General features: G+C 35.0%; 1 protein-coding gene and 1 pseudogene across 1 annotated transcript; one reads left to right on the forward strand and one right to left on the reverse strand.

Annotated features, from left to right (window-relative positions):
- The first annotated feature begins 8,487 nt into the window (after window positions 1-8,487).
- LOC110683841 (DNA topoisomerase 1-like) lies at window positions 8,488-17,630 on the forward strand. Its single transcript, XM_021860252.1, is given in 12 exon segments — window positions 8,488-8,816; window positions 10,189-11,004; window positions 11,085-11,566; window positions 11,871-12,343; window positions 12,346-13,214; window positions 13,216-13,595; window positions 14,664-14,775; window positions 14,915-15,004; window positions 16,672-16,737; window positions 16,852-16,947; window positions 17,366-17,444; window positions 17,447-17,630. Coding segments are annotated over 12 exon segments (3,597 nt in total). The 5' UTR covers window positions 8,488-8,729; the 3' UTR covers window positions 17,494-17,630.
- Window positions 17,631-18,451: 821 nt separating this feature from the next.
- On the reverse strand, window positions 18,452-22,715 carry LOC110683927 (annotated as a pseudogene).
- Window positions 22,716-22,718: the final 3 nt, after the last annotated feature.

The following is a 22,718-nucleotide window of genomic DNA, read 5'->3' on the forward strand; positions in this document are numbered from 1 at the left end:
CCCACTATGCATGTACACATTCAAACAATAAAAATCATTTGTATAAATAATCATATCCAATTAAAAGCATGCTTCATTTAAGTTTACCTAGATTACAATTGTTGTAATGAAGAAGAGAGAATCTCAAACAAGAACATCTCAATAATGGCAGATCGCTAAATCAGATATTGCTCACAAAATTTGTAATCAACACTATTGGGAAGAATCAATAATTTGGCTTATTATAAACAAACAATGATTAATATAATTAGTGTGAGTGTGTGACCATACCAATTCTCCTAGAGTCCTACGCATAGAACTATAGAAGTAGCCAAATTATTCTCAATCCTCAGCACAACCCATAATTCTAATATAAATTAATCTCAATTAACACAGTAGCATCAAATTACAAACACACCAACTAAATTAATCATCACAACAAAATTATTCAATAAGACCGCAAATAAATCGTACAAAAAATGGTAAAATGACCCAAAAAAAAAATCAAATAATAATAAAGTAATCAAGAGTAGCGCTGAAATTACCTAAAATCGCTGAAATTCGAACACTAAAATCGCTGAATTCGAACACTAAAATCGCTGAAATTCGAACATTAAAATCTTTGAAATTCGAACCTTAAATCCGCTGAAAATTCCAGCCCTAAAATCGCAGTAGTTTGAACCTAAAATCGCCAAAAATTATTGAAAATCAAATCAAAAACATCAAAATTCGACTTGAACTCTTGCGAAATTCAAGAAAATCAGATCAGAAAAATCGTAAAATTGGAAGGAAAAAAAAAGGCAAATATCATGTGAAATTCATGAAATTAGAACAAAATTGAAAAATAAAGTACCTGATTTGAGTAATTAAGGCTGTTTTGGCGAAATTTGAACGAAAATACTTCAATTTACAGCAATTTGTGTTTGGTTTTGGGATTTGAGGAGAGAGAAAGTAAAGAGGCTTGAAAGTTGAGGACTTGAGGAGAGAGAAAATTTTGGCTAGTGGATTAGGGGTTTGAGGGAGGGTTTTGTGTATTAATCTTAACCGTCTAAAGTAACTTAATCCTACGGTTGAGATTGGTTCTTATATAACTAAGGTTCTTATATAAAGTGTGGTTCTTACCGGATCCTTACCCTATATATATATATATATATATATATATATATATATATATATATATATATATATATATATATATATATATAATATAATTGGCTTGTGATCTAACAAGTCCTAAACTTTGCCGACTAAACTTTTCCGCCATCAGAAATGGTAAGGCTTGGGTGGTTGAGGCTTTGAGGGATCATTTTGACTCATTTAAAAGTTGAGGGACTAAAACGCTACACATAACAAAATTTAGGGACTTTACTTTACCTTTAACTCCCTAAAAATATCATTTGCTCATTTTGATGATTGTTATTTTTTTTTTATTTTTTTTTGTTGGTTGTTGTTGTTGTAGAGATTACTTATATATTTATCAAATTAATGACCCATTATTTGAACTAGTGACCTTAGGTATTTAATTAGCTCCTCCTCCAACCACTAAACCACATGCAATCAATATTAAAGTCGAGACCTTTTTTTTCTTACACTAAGATGGATTTGCCTCTAGGATGACCTTATCCTTTGGATGACTTAATCATACTTTTGTATCACAAATTGTAACCCTTTCAAATTATACTCCAATATATAACTAATTTGGGATAGTGATTCGAATTAAGTCGTTAGGCTAAGGGTTATTTAGGGTCATTATTGGAAATTGTGGGCTTGCGGTGATTTAAGTATGTATGATAACATCTCTCTTGTTTTTGGTACTTTTGAAATATACATGATCAAAGCTAGCTAAGCGCATGAAATCAAATTTAGGCAGACTTTTTGGACTGAATTACAAGTCCCAACCTCTTTTTTTAATTTCTTTTTTTTTTTGGATTTTGAGCAACCTAAAAATTCATTTTTAAATAAAAATTTGTCCCGACCCGAAGCCTTGGCTAAAATGGACCTAGTTTTTTAGGGCAAAGCCTGTCCCGTGATCTCCTCTATTTTGAAAACAAATCAGTACGTAAACAATCCTTAAATACAATTTTGAATTTTGCGTAAATAGGTACTTTCAACTACCCAAGTCTTCGTAACAAATTGTAAAAAGTTATTTGTATATCTTTTTACTCATTCCCTCGTGGACATAGTGCTCTATCTTTCTCTATCACTCTTTGCAACCCATATTTTTTTTTTCGATGCCACTATCAAGACATCGGTGTCCAATTCAATTACGCGATTATGAAAGGAAAAAAACGATACTTTTTTTTTTTGAAAGAAGTCCTAAAGGACATTAAATTTCATTAAATAAAGCCATAGGCATCTACAATTGACAATTAACGATAATGAAAACAAAATTAACAAAATCAAACAAGAATTAATTGGGGAAGGGCTAAGAATCCAAATACATAAATTTAACAATTCGGTACATTCTTGATTCGTTGTCTCATACAATTTTTGAGTGGATCCGTCGCCGCTTCACAATTTTATGAGATAGTTAATTCTTATGTTGATTCCGTAACTCGAATTCGAGCCATAATCAATTGTAGCCCCGCACAACTGGAGACCAAATTAAACACAAATAAAACCTTGTCTTTCGATGGAGTTCGAAAAACCTTGTCTTTCGAAGGAGATCGAAAAACCTTGTCTTTCGAAGGAGATAGACCCTTTCTTTCGAGGGAGACATTATTATTATAACCTAAGAAACAAAAAGCTTAAAAGAAAATAAAGATTGGGGTTTTCTACCGGTAAAATCTGATGGAAGCCCTTTCAAAATTTACAATGGAGGCTAGAGTTTAGGAGAGAGAAGAGAGAGAGGAGGCTAGGGTTTTTCAGGTATTGTAATAATAATAATAATAAAACGATACTTTTAGTTGACTAAATTAGTAATCTGATTTTGAGCCATACAACTGTTAGGGATGCATATTAAATACATTTCCTAAAATGGTATAAGTTTGAGAATTTATAACAAAATCAAGCGTAAATCGTTGTTAATCATTTAGTAAATCTTAATTTTTTTTTAGTCTTCTTATTATAATGGTCTTATACTTCCTCCGTTCTTTTTTTATTGCGCCATGAGAGATTTCACACTTACCAATACATTAATTTAGCTATTAATATCTTCTATTTTACTTTTGTGAAAATTATAAAAATTTGATATTTGAAAAGTAAATTTCTAGACGAATCTTACTAGATCCTATATAACTATGTTTTTCCTAATGGATAAATCACAAATGATAGTCAAAGAAGATTAAATGAATAGTGTAAAAGTCCTTATGGTGCGATAAAAGAAAAATGGAGGAAGGATATCATTTTCCTCTACCTATTGTGTTTGACTTTGTTCTCGTCACCTCCGAGTAATAATATTCAGTAAAAAATAATTTAAGATCATTGACTTAAATTTTGATCCAGTAAAAATAATTTAAATTTAGTAAAAATAATTTAAGATCAATCACTGAACTAAATTTTAATATAGTAAAAATAATTTCAATTCATTTAAAAAGTTACGAACTTTATTTAACAATTTTTATAAAAGCGATGATAACGAAAATATAATTTCAATCTAAGTTTAAATCAATAAAAATAATTTAAACTTAGTAAAAATAATTTTAGTTTAATAAGCTAAATTCTAATTTAGTTAAAATAATTTCAATTTATTAAAAAATCCGAACTTTATTTGACAAATATTATGAATGATGATAGGCTTGTAATATATATACTCCCTCCGTTTCTTATTCCTTGCAACATTTGCCATTTTTGGATGGTTCATATTTTTTTCCTTATTTAGTAAATTTTTAAAGGTAAATTTACCATATTACCCTTGCTTATGTATCATTAATTTGATAAATGACCCTAATAACCTATTTGTAATGACATTGTTAAATTATCATCAACTGATAATCATTCCCACCAAAAAAAATCATCACCCTTTTATCTCCCCTCTATTTTTATCCAACTGATTCTTGAACAAAATTGTTCATCTTCCCAACCACTTCATTCAATTCATCTCCAGTTTTTTCACCAAACTGCATTTACTCCATGGCTTCCTCGTCTCTCTCCTCTCCCTTTAAAATCGAAAGTTTCTCTCTCCTGTTTTTTTGGAACCCTAGTTCATTTGCTGTGAATCGCCGCTTTCTCTCTCTTCCTAACTTTCCACCTTACTCCCCTTCTAGATCTATCGTTTTTCCTTAGTCACAATATGAGTTCCTCTGAAAAAAAAAATGATGCTTCGTTGTTTTGCTTTGAGAATCTTCCCCCTGAAACACCCAAGGATGACCTCCCTCCAAGTGCGACTCGATACATCTGTGAGAGGGGATCTGAGAAGATCAAACCCTTGCGGCGCGCTAGGATGAGGCTGCTCTCCTGTAGGGTTCGCCGTGGTGCGAAACTTGATGTACCTTATGATGATGAGAGATGAGGTCCAGTCTGAATTGGCCGGAAAAACCCTAAAGAACCCTATTGAGGTGATAGATCTGGAAGGGGAGACTGAAGGCGAGGGATCTGTGAATGGGGAAGCTGCTGGGTCTTCCAAAGGGGTGCTGAAAGAGTCCCGTTCTAAGGCGGTGATCGAAGGCGGTGAGTCCGTCACTGCCAAACAGCAGAAGAAAGGGTCCCTCTCAGGGATGAAAAGGGTGAGATCTGGGCTGCCTGTTGATTAGGAGCTTCTCTGTGATGAGGATTACATGGATTTTCTAAGGGATATGCACCCTGAGTGGTTCTCTGACAATTAACCCTGCAGCGTATAACCTTTCTTCTCCTCAATTCATGTTTATTTTGTTCTCCATTTGTTTTATTGTCGCTGCTTTACTTGCCTTTTGAGTCCCTGCATCATTGTTGTCTTAATATGGCTTGTGGTAATCTCTGTGTTGGTTGGTTTATCATTTTGATGATGTTTTTATTCTCTGTTATGGTATTTGGTTTGTTAGTAGTCTCTGTCTTGGTTGTTCTGTGATGCCTTGAATGTTGGTTTGATAATGGCCAAGGGACTGTTATGTTGATGAATGATGAAGTCTTATGTTATATTGTTGGTGAAAGTGTGTTCTTTGTGACTTTATGCTATTAAGAGTCCCACTCTTATGCACAATGACTGCCTTATGGGATATCAATCTATGTTTCTCTGTGTTTCAGCAACCCCCCTTTATGATTGATGGTGTTTTGGCTACCCACTGATTTTAATTGCCATGCTATTCTGTTGCCTTATGATGTTTTGCTGTGAAGAGTCCCATCCTATGTATGTTTGGGTTAGTCCCATCCTAGGTTTTGTGTGATTAAGCCTTAGTAGATTGAGCCATGTGATGAAGGGACTCATTTGAATAATAGTTGCTAGTTGTAGCATTGCTTCATCAATGGCCATATGGCCCTGGTGTTGAGGTAACAACCCTAGCTCAACTGCTTGATATATACATACCCTTGCTGATGGTAAATCAATCATTTTTTTGTTCAAAAGATGCATTCATATCATAATAACCAACAGCTTACCAATTACACCCATGTTTTCAAAATAACAATGCCCTAACTTTACATGACTGCCTACATGTGTTGTATTTAGTTGATCAAAATACACATAACCTAAGCATTACCTACAAAACATTGTAACATTTTAATAACAAACACTAATTTGTCAAGCTAGGTCAACAAAATACTATGAAGGTTATGTGTGGCAGTCATACATACTTGTAAGGGTCTTTGCATTTCTCTGTCTTCAGTCAGCATCAACTTCCATTTGTTGGTCTTCATCTACTGCATTTGTTGTTGGAATGAACATGGTGTCTAGATAATTCACAGCTTGATGTATCAACTGCCTAGGAACATGTAGATGTTTAGGAAGTACACCTAACTTGTCAATCTTCTTCTTCTTCATATGAGGTGGTGAGAAGTTGTTTCCTCCCTGTTTTTCCAGGACCTTTATCATGACTGACTGTAATGTAAGCCATATATACTTGTTGGCCTTAGCCTCAAAAGCATTGTATGCATTGATCACCTCTTTGATTAAGTCATCCAAAGTTGTGGGGAAGGATTGATATTGTAGGGACTGAATGGCTTTGAACAACCCTAGGTCTAAGACATTCAAGTCAGGAGATTGAGCTGGTTGATACACCATTTCTATATTCAAACCATTAGCATGACATGTAGCAATGCATTCTTCATCTTTTGGAATTTGATGAGGCCTTGCATTGTCCCATTGTATTTTGACATTTTTTGGGACACTCTCTGGCCATTGTTGGTGTATTGCTGGATGATGTGTTCCATTAGCATTTCTCTTATAGCATCTTTGTTGACATTCTGTACAGCCTTAGTTTCCAATGTACCAGCTTCTTTGTTTTTGCTCTTTTTCTTTGTCATCTGTTTTTTGACAAATGGAAATATTCCATACTTTCCATCATGCAGTAGAGTCCCATCTCTTGCATAAATAGGTTTTCCTATCATTTCCATGAACATGGCCTTGATCTTAAACCTCTTTGACAGTTGACACCTGTAAGGATCTTCCTCTTTTGGAGGGAGATAGAATTTTCTAGTTTCAGGGTACAAGTAGAACCATTTTTCATCTATGTGAATTACTTCTTGCATGTCAACAAACTTTGGGTCCCCTTGAGTTGGAATTGGGTTTATGTGACTTAATACCCACTTCAACCTTGCCACCTTATGATTGGATGTCAATGCAGGATGGTTTGTGCTTGTGTGTGTCCTCAGTCTTCCTTTCTTCCTTAATCTGTGAATTGTTGAATGTGAAACATTCAGTGCACCTGCATAGCTTCTCTCTGTTGTTCTTTTGTATAATGGGACAGATTGCAACCATTCATCACAGTACTCTTTGGGTTTTGGACCAGTCCTTCCCAATTTTTTGGATCTGACATCAATGATATTCCCCTGGGCCATTTGCTTCTTAATGTCTACATACAATCTTGACATTGTTGATCTATGAATGTCATGCTGTCTTGCTTGTTGTGATAAAAAAACCCCTTGGCAGATCACCTCCTTGCATTTTTAACAGAATGACATCCACTATTTGCCTTTTCTGTTCAATGGTAAGGTCTCTCCTCTTCTCTCCTTGTTGGGTTGTCTGCTGATTCTGTAAAATATGAGAGTATGCCCATTCTGCAGCATACTCATCCTCTGAATATGTACTGGACAGTGATGAGTCACTCGATAAAGCTTCTTGTTCTTCTCCTAGCAACTGTTCTATTGAAAAAAGTTCTTCCATATCCATATCCATTAACATATACTACCTTGTTCTGAACCAGGTCTGGCGATGGTGATGAAGTAGAGGATGCAACTTTTTGGACAACTCAAACGGAACCTGGTTTTTGAAGATTTCAAAATGAAGCTGCTGCCCCTAATTTAGCACTAATTAGATGTTAGGATGTAGGCTGGGGTATTTATGGCAGTTTTTGAACTTGTTTAGTGCTAACTTTTGCTGATTTTAATGCTGAGATGCTAGGACAATATGTAAAATCAACCTCATGCAATTAGAGAACAACTCACACTACTAAAATTAGATTCCTCATTAGTCTAGCAATAGATGATACACAATCAAATTGCAATAAGTAATGACATACTCAATTTACATTCCCATGTCCAACTAAGCATATCATGCTATCAAGATCCTAAGTCAAGGGTAGCTAATCCTATCATGAAGAACTAACAAGCAATCTCATATAATCAATTTAATTGCAATACAAACATCAATACTTCTCCCACATTTGCATAATTAACCCAAAAGGTTGAGCTTCACCCAACCCCTAGCAAGAAGACTACTCACAACTCATGTTTATCAACATGCAAACAAGCTTCACTCGACCAAATGGAGCTCTTACTTGAGAAAGCTAAAGCCTCGCAAACGCAACGACATCCGAAGATATCCACCCACAACACAATCGCGATGGATCTCTTGCTTGGAGGTTAGCCAAGCCGAACCAAAACATTACTCGAGTAATTAATAAGCTTATAGGTTTTCTCTCAAGTGGAGATGCCTAATTGAGCTCTTACTCAAGTGAGTTTTCCCAATTCTCAAGTGGGATATTTATAGGGAAACGCAAGTGAGAAATCCATTCTCCCATCACATTAGGTGGTAAATGAAAATGGTGGTGTAATGAATTTATGTGTATTGTTGTTTTTGCTGAGAACTATTTATATCCCCTCTTGCTTGGGGAAAAAGTAAGTGGAGGGAGATATTTGATGGTGGAAAACTGAATTTTTAAAATTTGGTGAAAATTTGAGAGGGAAAAGTACACCCTCCCAAAATCAGCCCATGTGAAAGTTAAAAAAAAAAGAAAAGGTGGTCCCTTTTACTTCCCTCCTTTTTTTTAAACTTAATCACATGCTATATCCCCTTAAAACTTTTGACTTAGGAAATGTGCAACCCCCCTTTGTTGCAAGAAATAAGAAACGGAGGGAGTATATATATGTATATATATATATATATATATATTATTATTATTATTTTATTTATTTATTTATTTTTTTTTTTTTGGCAAACACTTGTAAGTTGTAATATGTAGATTTTCCTTAATCCAAAGTCTAAAACCCTGAACCCTTCAAAACACCTAATCTCTCTTCTTCTCTTTCTCTCCACTCCAACGCCTGCAACAAGTAGGCGGTTCTCCCTTCTCTCTCAAACACCCATGTCTTCCTTTTAAGTAACATTCTTACTTTTCCGATGCTATACTCTTCACTCTCTAATTAAAGTTCCAATCTTTATTCTCAATTAATTAAGTGTAATGGTGTTAAACCGACTTCATCTGAGTTTAATGGCTTCTTCTTCCAATCCTGCTTCCTCCATTTTTGGACCCTCTTTCTTGACTAAGGTAAATCTCCCATTTCTTGCTTATTTCATCTTTTTAATTGTACTTATTAATTATAGAATATATGGGTTCTTTTTGTTTTAAGTGATTGTTGTTAAATTCATTCAATTTGTTTATTTTAAATTCAGTGGCATTAGATTGTAGGGTATTGGTTAATTGGTAGGAGCATTGGGATTTATAAAATTTGTAATTGATATAATGAATTGTTGGGTTTAACTTAAGATATGTAAATTTCTAACATGGGATCGATTTAGTTTATATCATTGCCGTTTCTAGCTCTGTGTAGAACATCTTTTAGTGATAATTCAATAATTCTACTTCAATTTGGATGATATGGGATTTTATTACTGAGGTTGAGGATTGTTTTTAATTTAATTTGCTGTTCAAATGTTATTGAAATGAGATTGTAAACATCTTTTGTTTGTTTGTTTTGCTTGATACCCTTATGTTGGAAGAGGGACTGTTGTCATATATGTGAGATGATTGATGTGAAGAACATATCAAATTGTTGTTTTTACCATTATAGTATATATTGTAATTATTCTTGGTTTAGTATAGATGGATTAATGTCATTTCCATCCTCTTGACACTGGCTTCTTGGTCCGAGCTGCTATTTGATTTTGATTTTGATTGTGCAACTAGGGGAGTTTGGGGAAAAATGGAAATTGATCCTTGAGATATCGGGAACTTGTATAGAGTCCATACATTTCTTTGTGTCCTTGGACCTTCTCTTCGGATGTTTATTTCTAGGTGTAAGTTTTCCCTAATTATATATATTTGAGGAATCATAATATAATGCCCGGAAGACATGGTAAGTGCTTATGAACAATTTTATCATTTGGGGAGGCAATCATATAAATCATATTAATGAAAATGTAGAAACTATGTATCTGCCCTAGTGCCCTTTACTCAATACTCATTTTATTAAATTTTCCAAACCCATCATATTGAGAATTAGTACTTCCTCCGTTTCTTTTTAGATGACGCGTTCTATTGAGGCTCACACTTTAAGGAGCGGAGAGAGAATGTTAATGTGCTTAGCTTATTTAATGAAGTTTGTAGTGGGGTCAACTTAAAAAAAATTCCCAAAAAGGAATACGCGTCAACTAAAAAAAAAAAAGGAGGTAATATAATTTTATGAAGTTATACCTTGTAATAGTTCTGTTCCTCCCTTCCTCACTTCTCATTTGGGTTATAATGTGAAATTTGACCAAGATAAATTACTGTAGTTGGACATGTGGCTGACGGTTGGACTAGAATGTATAACCATATAGTGCTGCTACCTATAAATTGGCATATGTCACGCTATTATAACATTTCCTTCTCTTTCATATATATGTTTGTTGATGTATTTCTGTGGAATCATTTGTTTCAGACACGATATAGCACATTACAGAGTTATGCAGCCACCTATTTCCCATGCACATCTGTGAGTGGTTGTCTTGTACATACGAAAGGATCATTGATACAGTTTAAAAAGGTTAGAGGAGCCTGTAAGATGATGGCTCAGCAATCACGATCTATCAGGTGTTTGGGGTCTAATAGTACCAGAGAACTTGTTGATGAATCAAAGAAGGGAAGTATAATTTGTTCTCTGTCATTACTTGGTTTTGCAAGTCATCCTTTGCCTTCTACTTCAAGATTTAGGATTTCAAGTAAGAGCATAAGACCTACATATGTTGCTTTTGCTAAGAAGATGCTCTCCACAAAGGCAATGCCAAAATCAGGTCTTGGTGATACAAGTACATGTGAGTCCACGTTTGTAAAGGATGGAAAAAGTGGTAGGAGTATACCAAAACCCATTGTTTCCGATAAACAACGAAGGCGGGTAAAAACATTTGCCTCTCATGGGAGTACTGAAGGTAATTCACTGAAAACTTTTCCTAGCCAGATGGTTAGGAAGAATTTCCCTGATCGTCGAGTGTCTGCCAGTAAAAATGTCAACTCTGTAAATTCAACTGAAGTGCTGGCAATAGATGGGCTTGAGAAAGCAGAGTCTGTACAGCCTCTCTCTGCTCCAAGTTCCGTTGACAGTAAAGCAGAGCCAAAGAGTGAAACAAAACCAAAGCAAAGATCACGAAACAAGAAGAAAAAAGATGAGCCATCTGTTGATACACTGTCTTCTTCTGATGCTGTTCCCTCAAAAGGGGCTAGAAGAACTAAAAGGCCAAATGGTCTGTCAACTGCTGAGGTATGATTTCTTTGTTCTTTTGGCTGAGAAAAATATTGTTAGCCAGGCCAATCTTTTTGACTAACACTGTAGTTTCGCAGAATAGTTCATCTGTTAGTATACCTAAGGAAGAGGTTGACCTTTCTGAATCACCTCAAGCTGTGCCTAAGAAAAAAGCCTCAAAGCCTAGGAAGAAGGGAAAATCTCTGAAACAAGTGAACTTAGAGGAAAAAATCAATGGTGCTTTGCATGAAACTGTGAAGGTGGTGGAGGAGGAACCTTCTGCCCGCAAGGCACCTCAGAAACCAAAATCACCGACTGTTAATGGCATCAAGTCAATTAAGTTAAAGCCATTGTACCCTCCTACTGGAAAATCTGTTTTGGTCGTGGAGTCCCTCACTAAGGCTAAGGTTATTCAGCATTACCTTGGTGACATGTATGAAGTTATACCAAGTTATGGCCATGTAAGGGACTTGGCTGCTAGGTCAGGGTCTGTACGTCCTGACGATGACTTCAGTATGGTGTGGGAGGTTCCATCCTCTGCTTGGACTCATCTGAAGAGTATGAAGGTGGCAATCAGTGGGTATGTTGTTTTTCTCTTTGACATTTGTGCCTTATAGGAGTTAGTACTATTTGTATTTTTCTTTGACCAACTAATTACACAGAGTATCTTTTTACCTTATGGAAGTTTTTCCTCTTATTGCAAAACCCAAAATTTCTACAGACTTTCTCTCTTCTGGTTCAGTCATTTGTTGTTGTATTTGAGATATTGCTTTTCTTTTTCAATTTCTTTTGACAGGTGTAGCGAGTTTCTTATCTGAGCAATTCTTTTATCTTAATTGCAAGAGGTTCTACACTTATACTCGTCTTGTTTTACTCTGTTTCAGAGCAGATAATCTTATTCTTGCATCAGATCCTGATCGAGAAGGAGAGGCTATTGCTTGGCATATTATTGAGATGTTGCAGCAACAGAATGCATTACGTGATAATATGACTATTGCCAGGGTTGTCTTTCAAGAAGTAACAGAATCTGCAATAAAAAGTGCTTTGCAGAGTCCAAGGGATATTGATGTTAACTTGGTCCATGCTTATCTTGCTCGCCGTGCACTCGATTATTTGATTGGATTCAACATTTCCCCTCTTTTATGGAGAAAGCTACCTGGTTGTCAGTCTGCTGGACGAGTACAATCAGCTGCTCTTTCTCTTATATGCGACAGAGAGATAGAAATTGAGGAATTTAAACCACAGGAATATTGGAGTGTAGAAGCCACCTTCAATGCTTCAAATGTGGCATTAAATAAGTCTTCTCTTCGGTCATATTTGACTCATTTTGATTCTAAAAGGTTAAATCAGTTTTCAATTGTTCAGAGACCGAGGCAAAGGTTATTGAGCAGGTTGTGAGCTCGTCGAATTTTAAGGTCACTGCTGCTAAGAAAACCAAAGTAAACAAAAACCCTCCCACTCCATATATAACATCGACCCTTCAGCAAGATGCTGCCAATAAGTTAAGTTTTTCTGCTTCTTATACAATGAAGCTGGCACAGAAGTTGTATGAGGGAGTTCAGTTTGCAGATGGCAAGGCGGCTGGATTGATATCATACATGAGGACTGATGGTTTACATATATCTGATGAAGCTGTAAAGGAAATATGTTCCTTAATTGGAGAACGTTATGGTTCGAAGTTTGCTGCAAGTAGTCCACGCAAATTTTTCAAAAAGGTGAAGAATGCCCAAGAAGCACATGAAGCCATAAGACCCACAGATATTCGAAGATTACCATCAATGCTTGTTGGAGCTCTTGATGAAGATTCCTTAAAGCTGTACACTTTGATCTGGGCTCGTACAATGGCCTGCCAAATGGAAGCTGCAAGAGTTGATCAGATACAGCTTGATATTGGTAATAGTGATGGGTCCATTTCCTTTCGAGCTGCTTGTACTGCAGTTGAGTTTCCTGGGTTCAGGTCAGTTTATGAAGATGTAGAGACTCGGGCTATAAGAGACATTGACAATGAACCCTCTGATCGTGTTGAAATTTACAAGATCCTCAGTAATCTTAAACAAGGGGATCCTTTGTGTCTTGGAAATTTGGAAACAAGACAACACCATACTCAGCCTCCACCTCGCTACTCTGAGGCATCATTGGTGAAGAAGATGGAGGAGCTTGGAATTGGAAGACCTTCAACATATGCAAGCATACTTAGAGTTTTACAAGATAGGAAATATGTAACAGCAAAAAAGCCGAGTGCTAACCCCTGAATTCCGTGGTCGTATGGTCTCAGCCTTTCTCTCTCATTATTTTAATGAGGTGACAGATTATAGCTTTACCGCTGACATGGAAACTGAGCTTGACAATGTTTCTGCTGGATCCACTGAATGGAAAGGTCTCCTTAAGGATTATTGGGGCAGGTTCAGTACTTACTGTGAACGTGCTGGCAAAGTTCACATCCATCAGGTGGAGAAGATGCTGGAGAGAACTTATGATAACTTCCTTTTCTCCTCACTTCCCGAAGAAAGTCGATCGTGCCCCAGTTGTATGGAAGGTACTCTGATCTTCAAAGTTAGCAGATATGGTGCAGGCTATTTTATAGGCTGTGATCAACACCCTAAGTGCAAGTAAGTAATTACAAATCCAATCACATCTTTTTGTCTATAGAGAATTCAGTGTAATTGCAACTTCATTAAATCAATTTAGTCTTCACTATGCTATATTTCTAACTAAAATTGGTCTCTGTTGTCTTTCGTATAAGTTTTCATCAAAGGCTCAAAGGAAGGTTGATAATAATCATAATATAATATTGTAAATTGTAAATTTTAATAGCTTGAGAGCCACTGAATTCTTAGTCAAATAGTTGTGACAGACTTATGCATCTGCCTTTGGAACCAAAGCTTATAATTATGCTCATACAATTACACTTTTTAAGGGCTTAAATAATACTCAGTCTGCTAAACATTCTCTTTTGTCTCATCTGAATTGTCTCTGAAATCTGAAATATATTAGCTAGCTCCAGTTCTATTGGCAGTGGATTTTATCTTCTTCTGGCCTTTTTAAGAACTCAAAGAAAATATTGCATGAGTTAATAGTAAATTTTGTCAAGCAGAATTTCACTGAAAGATAAAGTGCAAATACTTTATGTTGTCCCTTAGTGACTTTTTATTTTTGGTGAATTGTTATAGGCATTAACTTGTATTCATGAATATAAAAAACTATAATAATAAAGTTATGTGGATATCAATTTCAAAAATTGGCTATGGTGTAGCTTAAGTAACTGTTATGCAGCTCTGTCACAAATGTCCACCCTTGCAACAAAATCCCTTTGTCTTTTGAATTTTAACTACATAAGAAGATACACAATCTTGTGTTTCATAAATGGACTTGAACTTTGTAGAATAATGACAGCATTAGTGGTCAACCTTTTATGTTGAAAAGAATGAAAGGTGAACATTGGTATATTTGCTAACATAAAGAGCACAGTATTCACTGTTAAATACACTGTTTAGGGATAGTGATCATACCCCTTCCCCTTTTTTTTTTTTGGTTAACTTTGAACTTTTTAAGTGTCATGAATTATTTTCTCTTATAGTCTTTGATAATGTCTTTTGGAGCTACATTGAAGGAAAACTTTGCTGAAACCGATGCATATTTTGATTTCCTGAAGAAGATCGTCATTTATCTTGTTGTAGGTTTATAGCGAAGACTTTGTACGGGGAAGAAGATGATGATGAAGCTCCTCAGAACAACTTGGCAGTTGAAGAGCCAAAGTTGCTGGGTCTTCATCCTGTTTCTGGTGAGAAGGTATTAATCAGGAAAATGTGGTCTATTCAATAATACTGTAGTTGGGACAGCTTCTTTCTCCCTCCCCTCCCCCCCAGCTGCCACCACGTGAATTGTCATTATTTATTAATTTATTCAAATATGGTATTTGTTTTTGCAGGTCCTTTTGAAGGGAGGCCCTTATGGGTCTTATGTGCAGCTTGGTGAAGATAGAAAAGGATATCTGCCCAAACGAGCATCTGTATCTCTGGTTAGTTCATTTAATGCCTTTTCTTATGAGATATGTCCAATGCTATGTTATTATTCCATGTGTAATAATGACTTTGGAATGGAATGGGCACATGTATACAACACATTATTTCAGTTAGTTAAGAAAATTAGGCTCTAAGTCAGCATTGATATTATACCAAAGGAGACTTTACTATTGACCATAGAATTTAATCCCGCATAGGCTGTAGGCCTCAGGTTAATCTATGTGGCTGAGTTACTTTCCTTACTATGCTTGAAATTCAAAATAATCTCATGACAATGAGGTCAATGTTAGGGGAAGGCAGAGGAGAAATTGAGAAGTATGAAAATAGGGGTGAAAAAAAGAAAAAGATTGGCTACCTGCTGGATAGTATTGGGATCTAATAATTTCTGGCAATAACATTAAGCTTTAATGAGTATCAAGAGTAGATGTTTATTATGGTATAAACAAGATAAGCCTCTTCTTCTTCTTTTCTTTTTTTTTCCCTCTTCTTTTGAAACAAAATGAAATTGACAAGATCCAATCAGTGTGATTGTTTGAATTTTTATCAGAATCAGTTGAATGTTACTGTTCCTGTTTAAATATGATTTATTTTATATTTTTCATTCCAAACTCATTGATCTAATCTAGTACAGTGACTTTGGCGAGCGCCTCTGACAATCATCTGGTAGTCAGGTTGAATGGTTTTTATTTCATCTTGAATTTGGCTTACAATTTTTTTTTGATCATGTCTGCCCCAAAAGAATTTCCACTGAAACTTGCATTTGCTGCAAAGGGCCATAATTAAAGTATCTGAAGTAATAAGAATTAACGAGAAGAAATACATGAAGGCTGAACTAGAATTGAGCCCTTTTCCCTCCTCTATTTGTGTAATTGTGAGAAGGAGAAATATGCTGTTCAAGAAGAAGATTATGACCTGCATAATTTTTGCAATCACCTCCTATTTTCCTCTTGCTTTCCAACTTTGTATGATGAGTGGATACATTAAAACAGCCTGAGGCGACTTTATTCTCCATTGACTTTATAGCAGTGCTTCCATTAGACTGGCATTACAATACAGATCAGAATGTTGGGCATTTAGGTTGGAGCATAGAGAAGATGAATGTAGAGATGGATAATCTCTGAATGTAGAAATTTGGAGTTCTGGATGTTAAGGGTAATAAGAGAAGGAGAATTGGCTACTTAGTTAGGGCATGTGAGGCTTCTATCAGAGGATGCATCGGTAATGAAGGGGGAGTGTTGGGATAATAATGATTTCAACAGAAGTCGTGGGAGGACAGTGTATACAATTAATATACCCTGTCCTTTAGCATGGATATGCTCTAGTTCATAAAATAGCTGAGTTGGATACTTGTGACTTTGTGAGGACTGTCCCGAATAACTGTTAATCATGTGCTATTTTTAGTGCAATAATCACTTGCCGTGACTTGTGTGCTCTGTATTTTGCTTCTTAGATGGAGGACAATCAAATTCCTTCCCGTTTGCTGTAAAGCTCTTTTTTCCCAATCAATAGAATTCCTTTTCTTGTTGATTAGCTATGCAATTTCTTGATTTACTACGATGGTGATTGAGTATTCAGCATGCTATAGTTTGTGTATTTGATATTATTCAGAAATAATTTTTTTTTTAAAAAGTTCTAGACTGCTTTTAATTTGGGATCCTTTCAGATCAAGGATTTGGGCTCGATAACGCTGGAACATGCTATCGATTTGCTTCGTTACCCTATTACACTGGTATATCTCTATTCATTTACTTATATTTTAACACTTTTAATTTTTTATACATGCACTTTGACCTTTACCTTTTTTAGCCCCTTAAACTGTGTATTTTGTGAATATTGCTTCCAGGGAAATCATCCTGTAGATGGCCTGCCAATACAAATAAAGATCTCAAAAACAGGATTTACCATAAGGCATCGACGTAACATAGCTCCTGTGCCAAAGGTTTGTCTTTGATCCTAATTTTTTTACCAAGTACTACAGTAACTGGTTATCCTGCTTTAGATGCATGTTCTGAAATGTTTCTTGCTATCATGGATTATTATAAGACATTAGTCAACTAGTTCATGTGATGCCATTTGACATTTTAGAAGATCTTCCTCTTGGGTATGAAGCATATAGATACGAGCCTTTTTTGTTCACCATAATGTGTTTATTGTTATTGTTGGTGCTGTTGGTGCTGTTGAGTGTCTTTTTACTTGGTACCTAAGATTAATAATAATGAATTTCATTGGCTAAAGCAAATCTCAGACTTTGATTATCTAAGAAACAATACAGAATAATAATACAGAAAAAATTAGTCTCCTTGTTGGCTCATTGCTTTAGTGGCTGATGGATCAGTCTGTTTCCTTCATTAATGCAGAGTGTGATCACTAATGATATTGATATGGAGAAAGCTTTGTTGTTACTTAATGGACCGGATGTTAAAAGATCTGGTCGACCAAAGGTAAAAAGCGCTTGGAAGAAGAAGAAGCTGTCGATGACATTTAGGATGTTGCCGGGGCAACATGCTACTATACAGACATACCTTCTAAAAGCTTGATACTTTTTGATTAGTATTTAGCTTTCAGGCAATTCAGCAGCAATCATCGGCTTCAAAGAGCTGATACACTTACATAACAGCCCGGATATAGTAATGTTAAGCTGCGCAGTAAGATGTACAATCAAAGCAGCATCGCGAGGGGCTGTAGTCATGTGCTATGTTGAGCAAATTAGTGTTAGATGGTTCTGATTCTTTTTAATCATCATTAGTCGCCCGTCCCTATTTTGGCTTCCGATCACGGGCATGTTTTATTTGTTTGTCCATAGTTTTAGTCTATAAAGTAGAGTGTATCTTTAGGGTTATAATCAAAGAAGTTCCAATTCCTTGATAATTGATTAATATAGTTGTCAATTTCATTCCTACATTATAGGCATTTACGAGTAAATTGCTTTATTTATGTAATAAGATCAAATTAAAATCCTTTTGTTCTTAAAGAGTGCTTTGAATTTGAAGATAATCGCAAAGAATAATCGAACAACTTCCTCTAATATGTGTTACTATGTGTTAACACATGTTAAAGTTTACAGAATTAAATTTAAAAAAAACTCTTTTTTTTAATTGATCAAAAAGAAACTGTCTATACAACAAGAGTTTACCTCTTGTACAAAAATACAAGTTTAATTGTGCTTACAAACTTGTATAATTATGTATTGATTGAAAATTTTCCTAATTAATAATTACAATTTCATAATTTGTTGTACAAAATTATGCACCACTTGGATTTGTATGTGGATCATCTTTGCCATTTACCCACTTATTATTGTTTCCAACTATGAAGATTAGGTTTTCTTTATCAAAACATAAATCTATCATTTTTTTTTTCCAACTAGAGATTTGATCTCGTCAAAACACTAATCTCTACTTCAAAAGCTAAGTTTGGAATAGAGCCTAAAATTTTCTTTTCTCCCCTCATATGCTATAAAACATGTATTTGTTACTCTCCACTAAAAGTCGAGCTCTTCCAACTTTCATGAGAAGGTGCACTACTCAATGAATCCTGCACATTTAAAAACACAATTGTCAAAAGATTAAAGGCATTGGTGACACGCTTTGACTTTTATCATAACTTCTAAAAAATTCAAAGCAAGCAAGAGTCTAAATACGTGGACTTACAGAGACTTGGCTATTAGATGATTTAGGATTGTAAGATCCATATGTGTCGCGAAATGTCATAGCATCCAAACTCTCCTCTGCCATATTTCTTAAGAAGCAAAGTTGAGGGCAACACAATCGTTCCAAGGTCAGGCCTATCTCTCCTCCTTAGCTCAGCACATTGAAGTGATAGTTTTGCAAATTTTAAAGCCTCTTCAATAGGCCAATCTGTAACTTCTTTGTCCAAAATATCCTTGAATGTTCCTTTCTCAATTGCTCTCTCAACATGGTGTGTTAAGCCCATTGGTGATTTCGCCGTTATCAGTTGTAATAGGATTATGCCTAGGGAGTACACATCTGATTTCACACCAAGCATACCTATAACAATAACAACAACAACAATGTAATCACATTAATTAAATTGCAACATATAAATTGTAATTCCTAGAGAAGGTCTATCAATCGATATCTAATATGATTTCATGTTGCAACCCCCTGCTAAAGTTGTGCTTAAATCACCTGCTTTTTACTTACATGAACTTGTCTTGTCTAATCTAAACTTATCAATACATATTAGACCTTAGCGAGCTTACTTATCAATACACATTTTAGTTTTAAATTTGAACTGCAACTCTTATAAATTGTATCAGAACTTATTTTTCCTAAACATATCTAAATATCTTAACTGAACTTATTTAAACTCGTTTTTCAAAAAATAAGTGAAAATAAGAGCGCCTAATAAGAAATTCTCTATAGGATAAAAAAAAAAAGTGACAGTTTCTAAGGATTAAAACCTAGCATACCTGTTTGTTGATATTCAGGGTCAATGTAGCAAAAAGTACCAGCTGTGGAGGTCATCCTATATTGTGTAACCTCGTCGGCTACACTTGGGGAAACTAGCCTAGCTAAGCCTACATCACTAATCTTGGCAACTAAGTTGCGATCTAGGAGTATATTGGCTGGTTTCAAGTCTCGATGCACCAAGGGCTCAGGCTTCGTTTGGTGTAGGAATAAGAGGCCTGTGGCAATTTCCGCTGCAATACGGAACCTATGTTGCCAACTGAGTGCCATAGTCTGACCTCGACGGAATAGACGATCCTCGAGGCTCCCATTGTGCATATATTCATAAACTAAACATCCATACTCTGGGCAAGCCCCCAATAGAAGAACCATGTTAGGGTGTCTTATGCAGCTAAGAACTTCAACCTACAAAAAAAAAAAAAAAAATTGTCACAAACAAAATTAATATGGTGAAGTAATAATTTATTAATAAATTAAAAGTATGTCCGCAAAAAAAATCATAAATTGTATTCCACTCGACTTGATATAAAGTATATAAACCAATCTTCTGTTTTTTAGTTGAATTGGTCATTTAACATGGCATCAGAGCCTGTAAAACAAAAAAAAATGAAAAGTTCGCTAAATTATTTGTAAATTAGGGTTTAGTAGTAAACCTCTTGTTGAAATTGAGATCTTCCTTGAGCAGCATCAGGACGTAACACTTTAACAGCAACTACTGTGTGATCTAAGTGACATCGAAACACCGGGCCATATCCCCCTTCACCAATCTTTCGTGCTTCGGCGAAGTATTCGGTAGCTACTTCTATCTCTTCTATTGTATACTTCCTATACCTTATAGCAGTGGTTATACGATCCACATCCTTGTTCTTTTCATCAACTTCCTTAAGTGCTTTCATTTCGGCACTGATCCTTTTTTGTGCCTCGAGTTCGAGTAGTCTTTTATGTGCTTCCGATGCCTCAATGGATGCCTTTGATTTAGCTTTATTCTTCTCTATGAATGATGTTTGTGTCGATTCTTCCGAATCTTGAGCTTCATCCATTCTACGCTCTTCTTCTACTTTCCACCGTTGGAGATCAAGGGCCTATAATTGAAGAAGAGTTCCTTCATTTAAAATGTTTTTAATAATTTCAAGCAATCATATATCAAAGATTTTGATTTTGATATTGATATTATTTTTACATACTTCCACTAAGGCACTAATCTATAAACCAAATTCTTATAGAACTTGTTTTTTATCAAAAGTGTTAAAAATAGCCAAAAGTTAAAAAAAAAGGCGATAAAAAGTTGCATGACACAAATATTTGGTCAAACCAGGGTTCAAGTTCCTATATATATCCTTAGTTTTCTTTTACTTGTAACACACCTTTATGACACACACGACGAAGGAGAGATTTGATAACTAATTAACCCTTTTTTGTTGTCAATGTTAATAATCATTTTGATAAAATCGTTCATTTACCTTTTTTAATCACCTACTACTACATACAAGTGCATTTTTTAATTTTTAGATGAAATTGTGCTGCAAATATTAAGAAACGGAAGAAGTACGTATTACGTAATGCTAACTAGTCGGGAAGTATAAACAATCTTTGAGATATTCATTTAGGATAGATATAGGAAAAGAGGAAAACCTTTTGTTTTGCTGTAAGTGCTTCTTTGCAAACACTGCTGTACATATTCATTGTTTGCGCTAACTCCATCTTTAGCTTTCTCATTTGAGCTTCTACATCATCCTATAATTTGAAAAGAAGAATCATTAATTATGGATTGTTTCTTATAATTTTTTTTTTAGAATGTATGCATTAGGGAAATTTGAACACTAATTAATTACTCATCTAACTTGTAACAAATATTTAAATCAACGCATGCATTTTAAATCCCGTTTTCAAATCACATACTTCCTCTGTTCTTTTCTAGTAACGTCATATCTCTTTTCATGGCCGAACTTAATTAGTAAAAAATGATAGGTTTTAAACTACTTACCATTGATTGAGATTGCGTGTTCGATGACCAATTCGAGTTAGAATTGTCATGAAAAGAGTAATTAGAAAAATTAGGAGGAGGGCTAGACAAAGGAGTAGTGTCCGCAAAGGACCTTCGTTGGGGTGTTTCATTCATATAATCATTTTCGGAACTTGATGATAGTCTATTAGTACTAGTGCTCCTCCTTTCTTCAAAAACATCATAGGTCGAAGGAAGCGTGCGATCAACACTAGCCCTTCCCGAGCTTACGAATGAGATATCGTTGTCCGATAGGATGTCACCGTAAGATCTAACATGTGGATGTCTACCCCCTCGAGTGAAGGTCGATCTGTAGAAAAATATCTTATAACTGTTAGGAAAATCTTCTCTCAAAATTGAACGAATTTTTAATATAACAAGGTCATATTGTACAAAAACCTAGGGCAATGTGTGCTAAATTTAATTTGTCATATGAAATTTTAGCTAGACGTAGCACTTACTTAAAATCCATGTCTTCAAATCCATTAAATGGCGACCCGGATGGTGTTGTTTTTTCAGACCCTGGTCAATGGTAACGATATTGGTGAGTCCACATTATATTTACAACAAAAGTATTCTCTTTATTATTTTGCAAATTATTAAATAGGAAAGTTTTTCTAAATTTTTTAAAGAATGAAGGAAGTATAGGAAATTTACGAAAAAAAAACTTTTTATTTTACCACGAGGAGGAGTAACCGGGGCACTTGTTGGCTGATTCATAATTTGATTTCGAAGAGGGGAAACAATTGGGGGAGGACGGGAAGCGGATCGTGTGTTTGAGATTTTTCCTACTTTTGAAATTACATAAACGCTACAAAATTCTGGTACTCCTTTTGATACTGCCGTAGGAGTATCTGTCTTGGTGAATTTGCTATATGAGCATTAAGAATTCATGTATATATGTTAGAAAACATAAATGTTAGTCCAAGAAAAAAAATACTGATGAAATTTCAAAACAATTTAACAATTCATCATTTTAATATTGTACAAAATTGTTAATACTGCACGAAAATATTCATAATCTAATGCTAGTAATTTAATAATGTATGACAAATTATGTGTCAATCACTATTAATGTTTGACTACGCATAATATTTTTTTTAGATCCTTAATTATTATAACCATCACGGTTGTGTATATCATTTTTCTTGATTAATCGGTAATGATTTTAAGGTTCTTTACTAATCTCAAACTCTTTATTTTAAAAATGATCGATACAAACCTCAAGATCGAATTTCTAGAAGAAGCACCCATGATCAAAACTTCAACTGCGGATTG

This window comes from Chenopodium quinoa, unplaced genomic scaffold (genome assembly GCF_001683475.1).
Source record: "Chenopodium quinoa cultivar QQ74 unplaced genomic scaffold, ASM168347v1, whole genome shotgun sequence".
Lineage (NCBI taxonomy): Eukaryota > Viridiplantae > Streptophyta > Magnoliopsida > Caryophyllales > Amaranthaceae > Chenopodium > Chenopodium quinoa.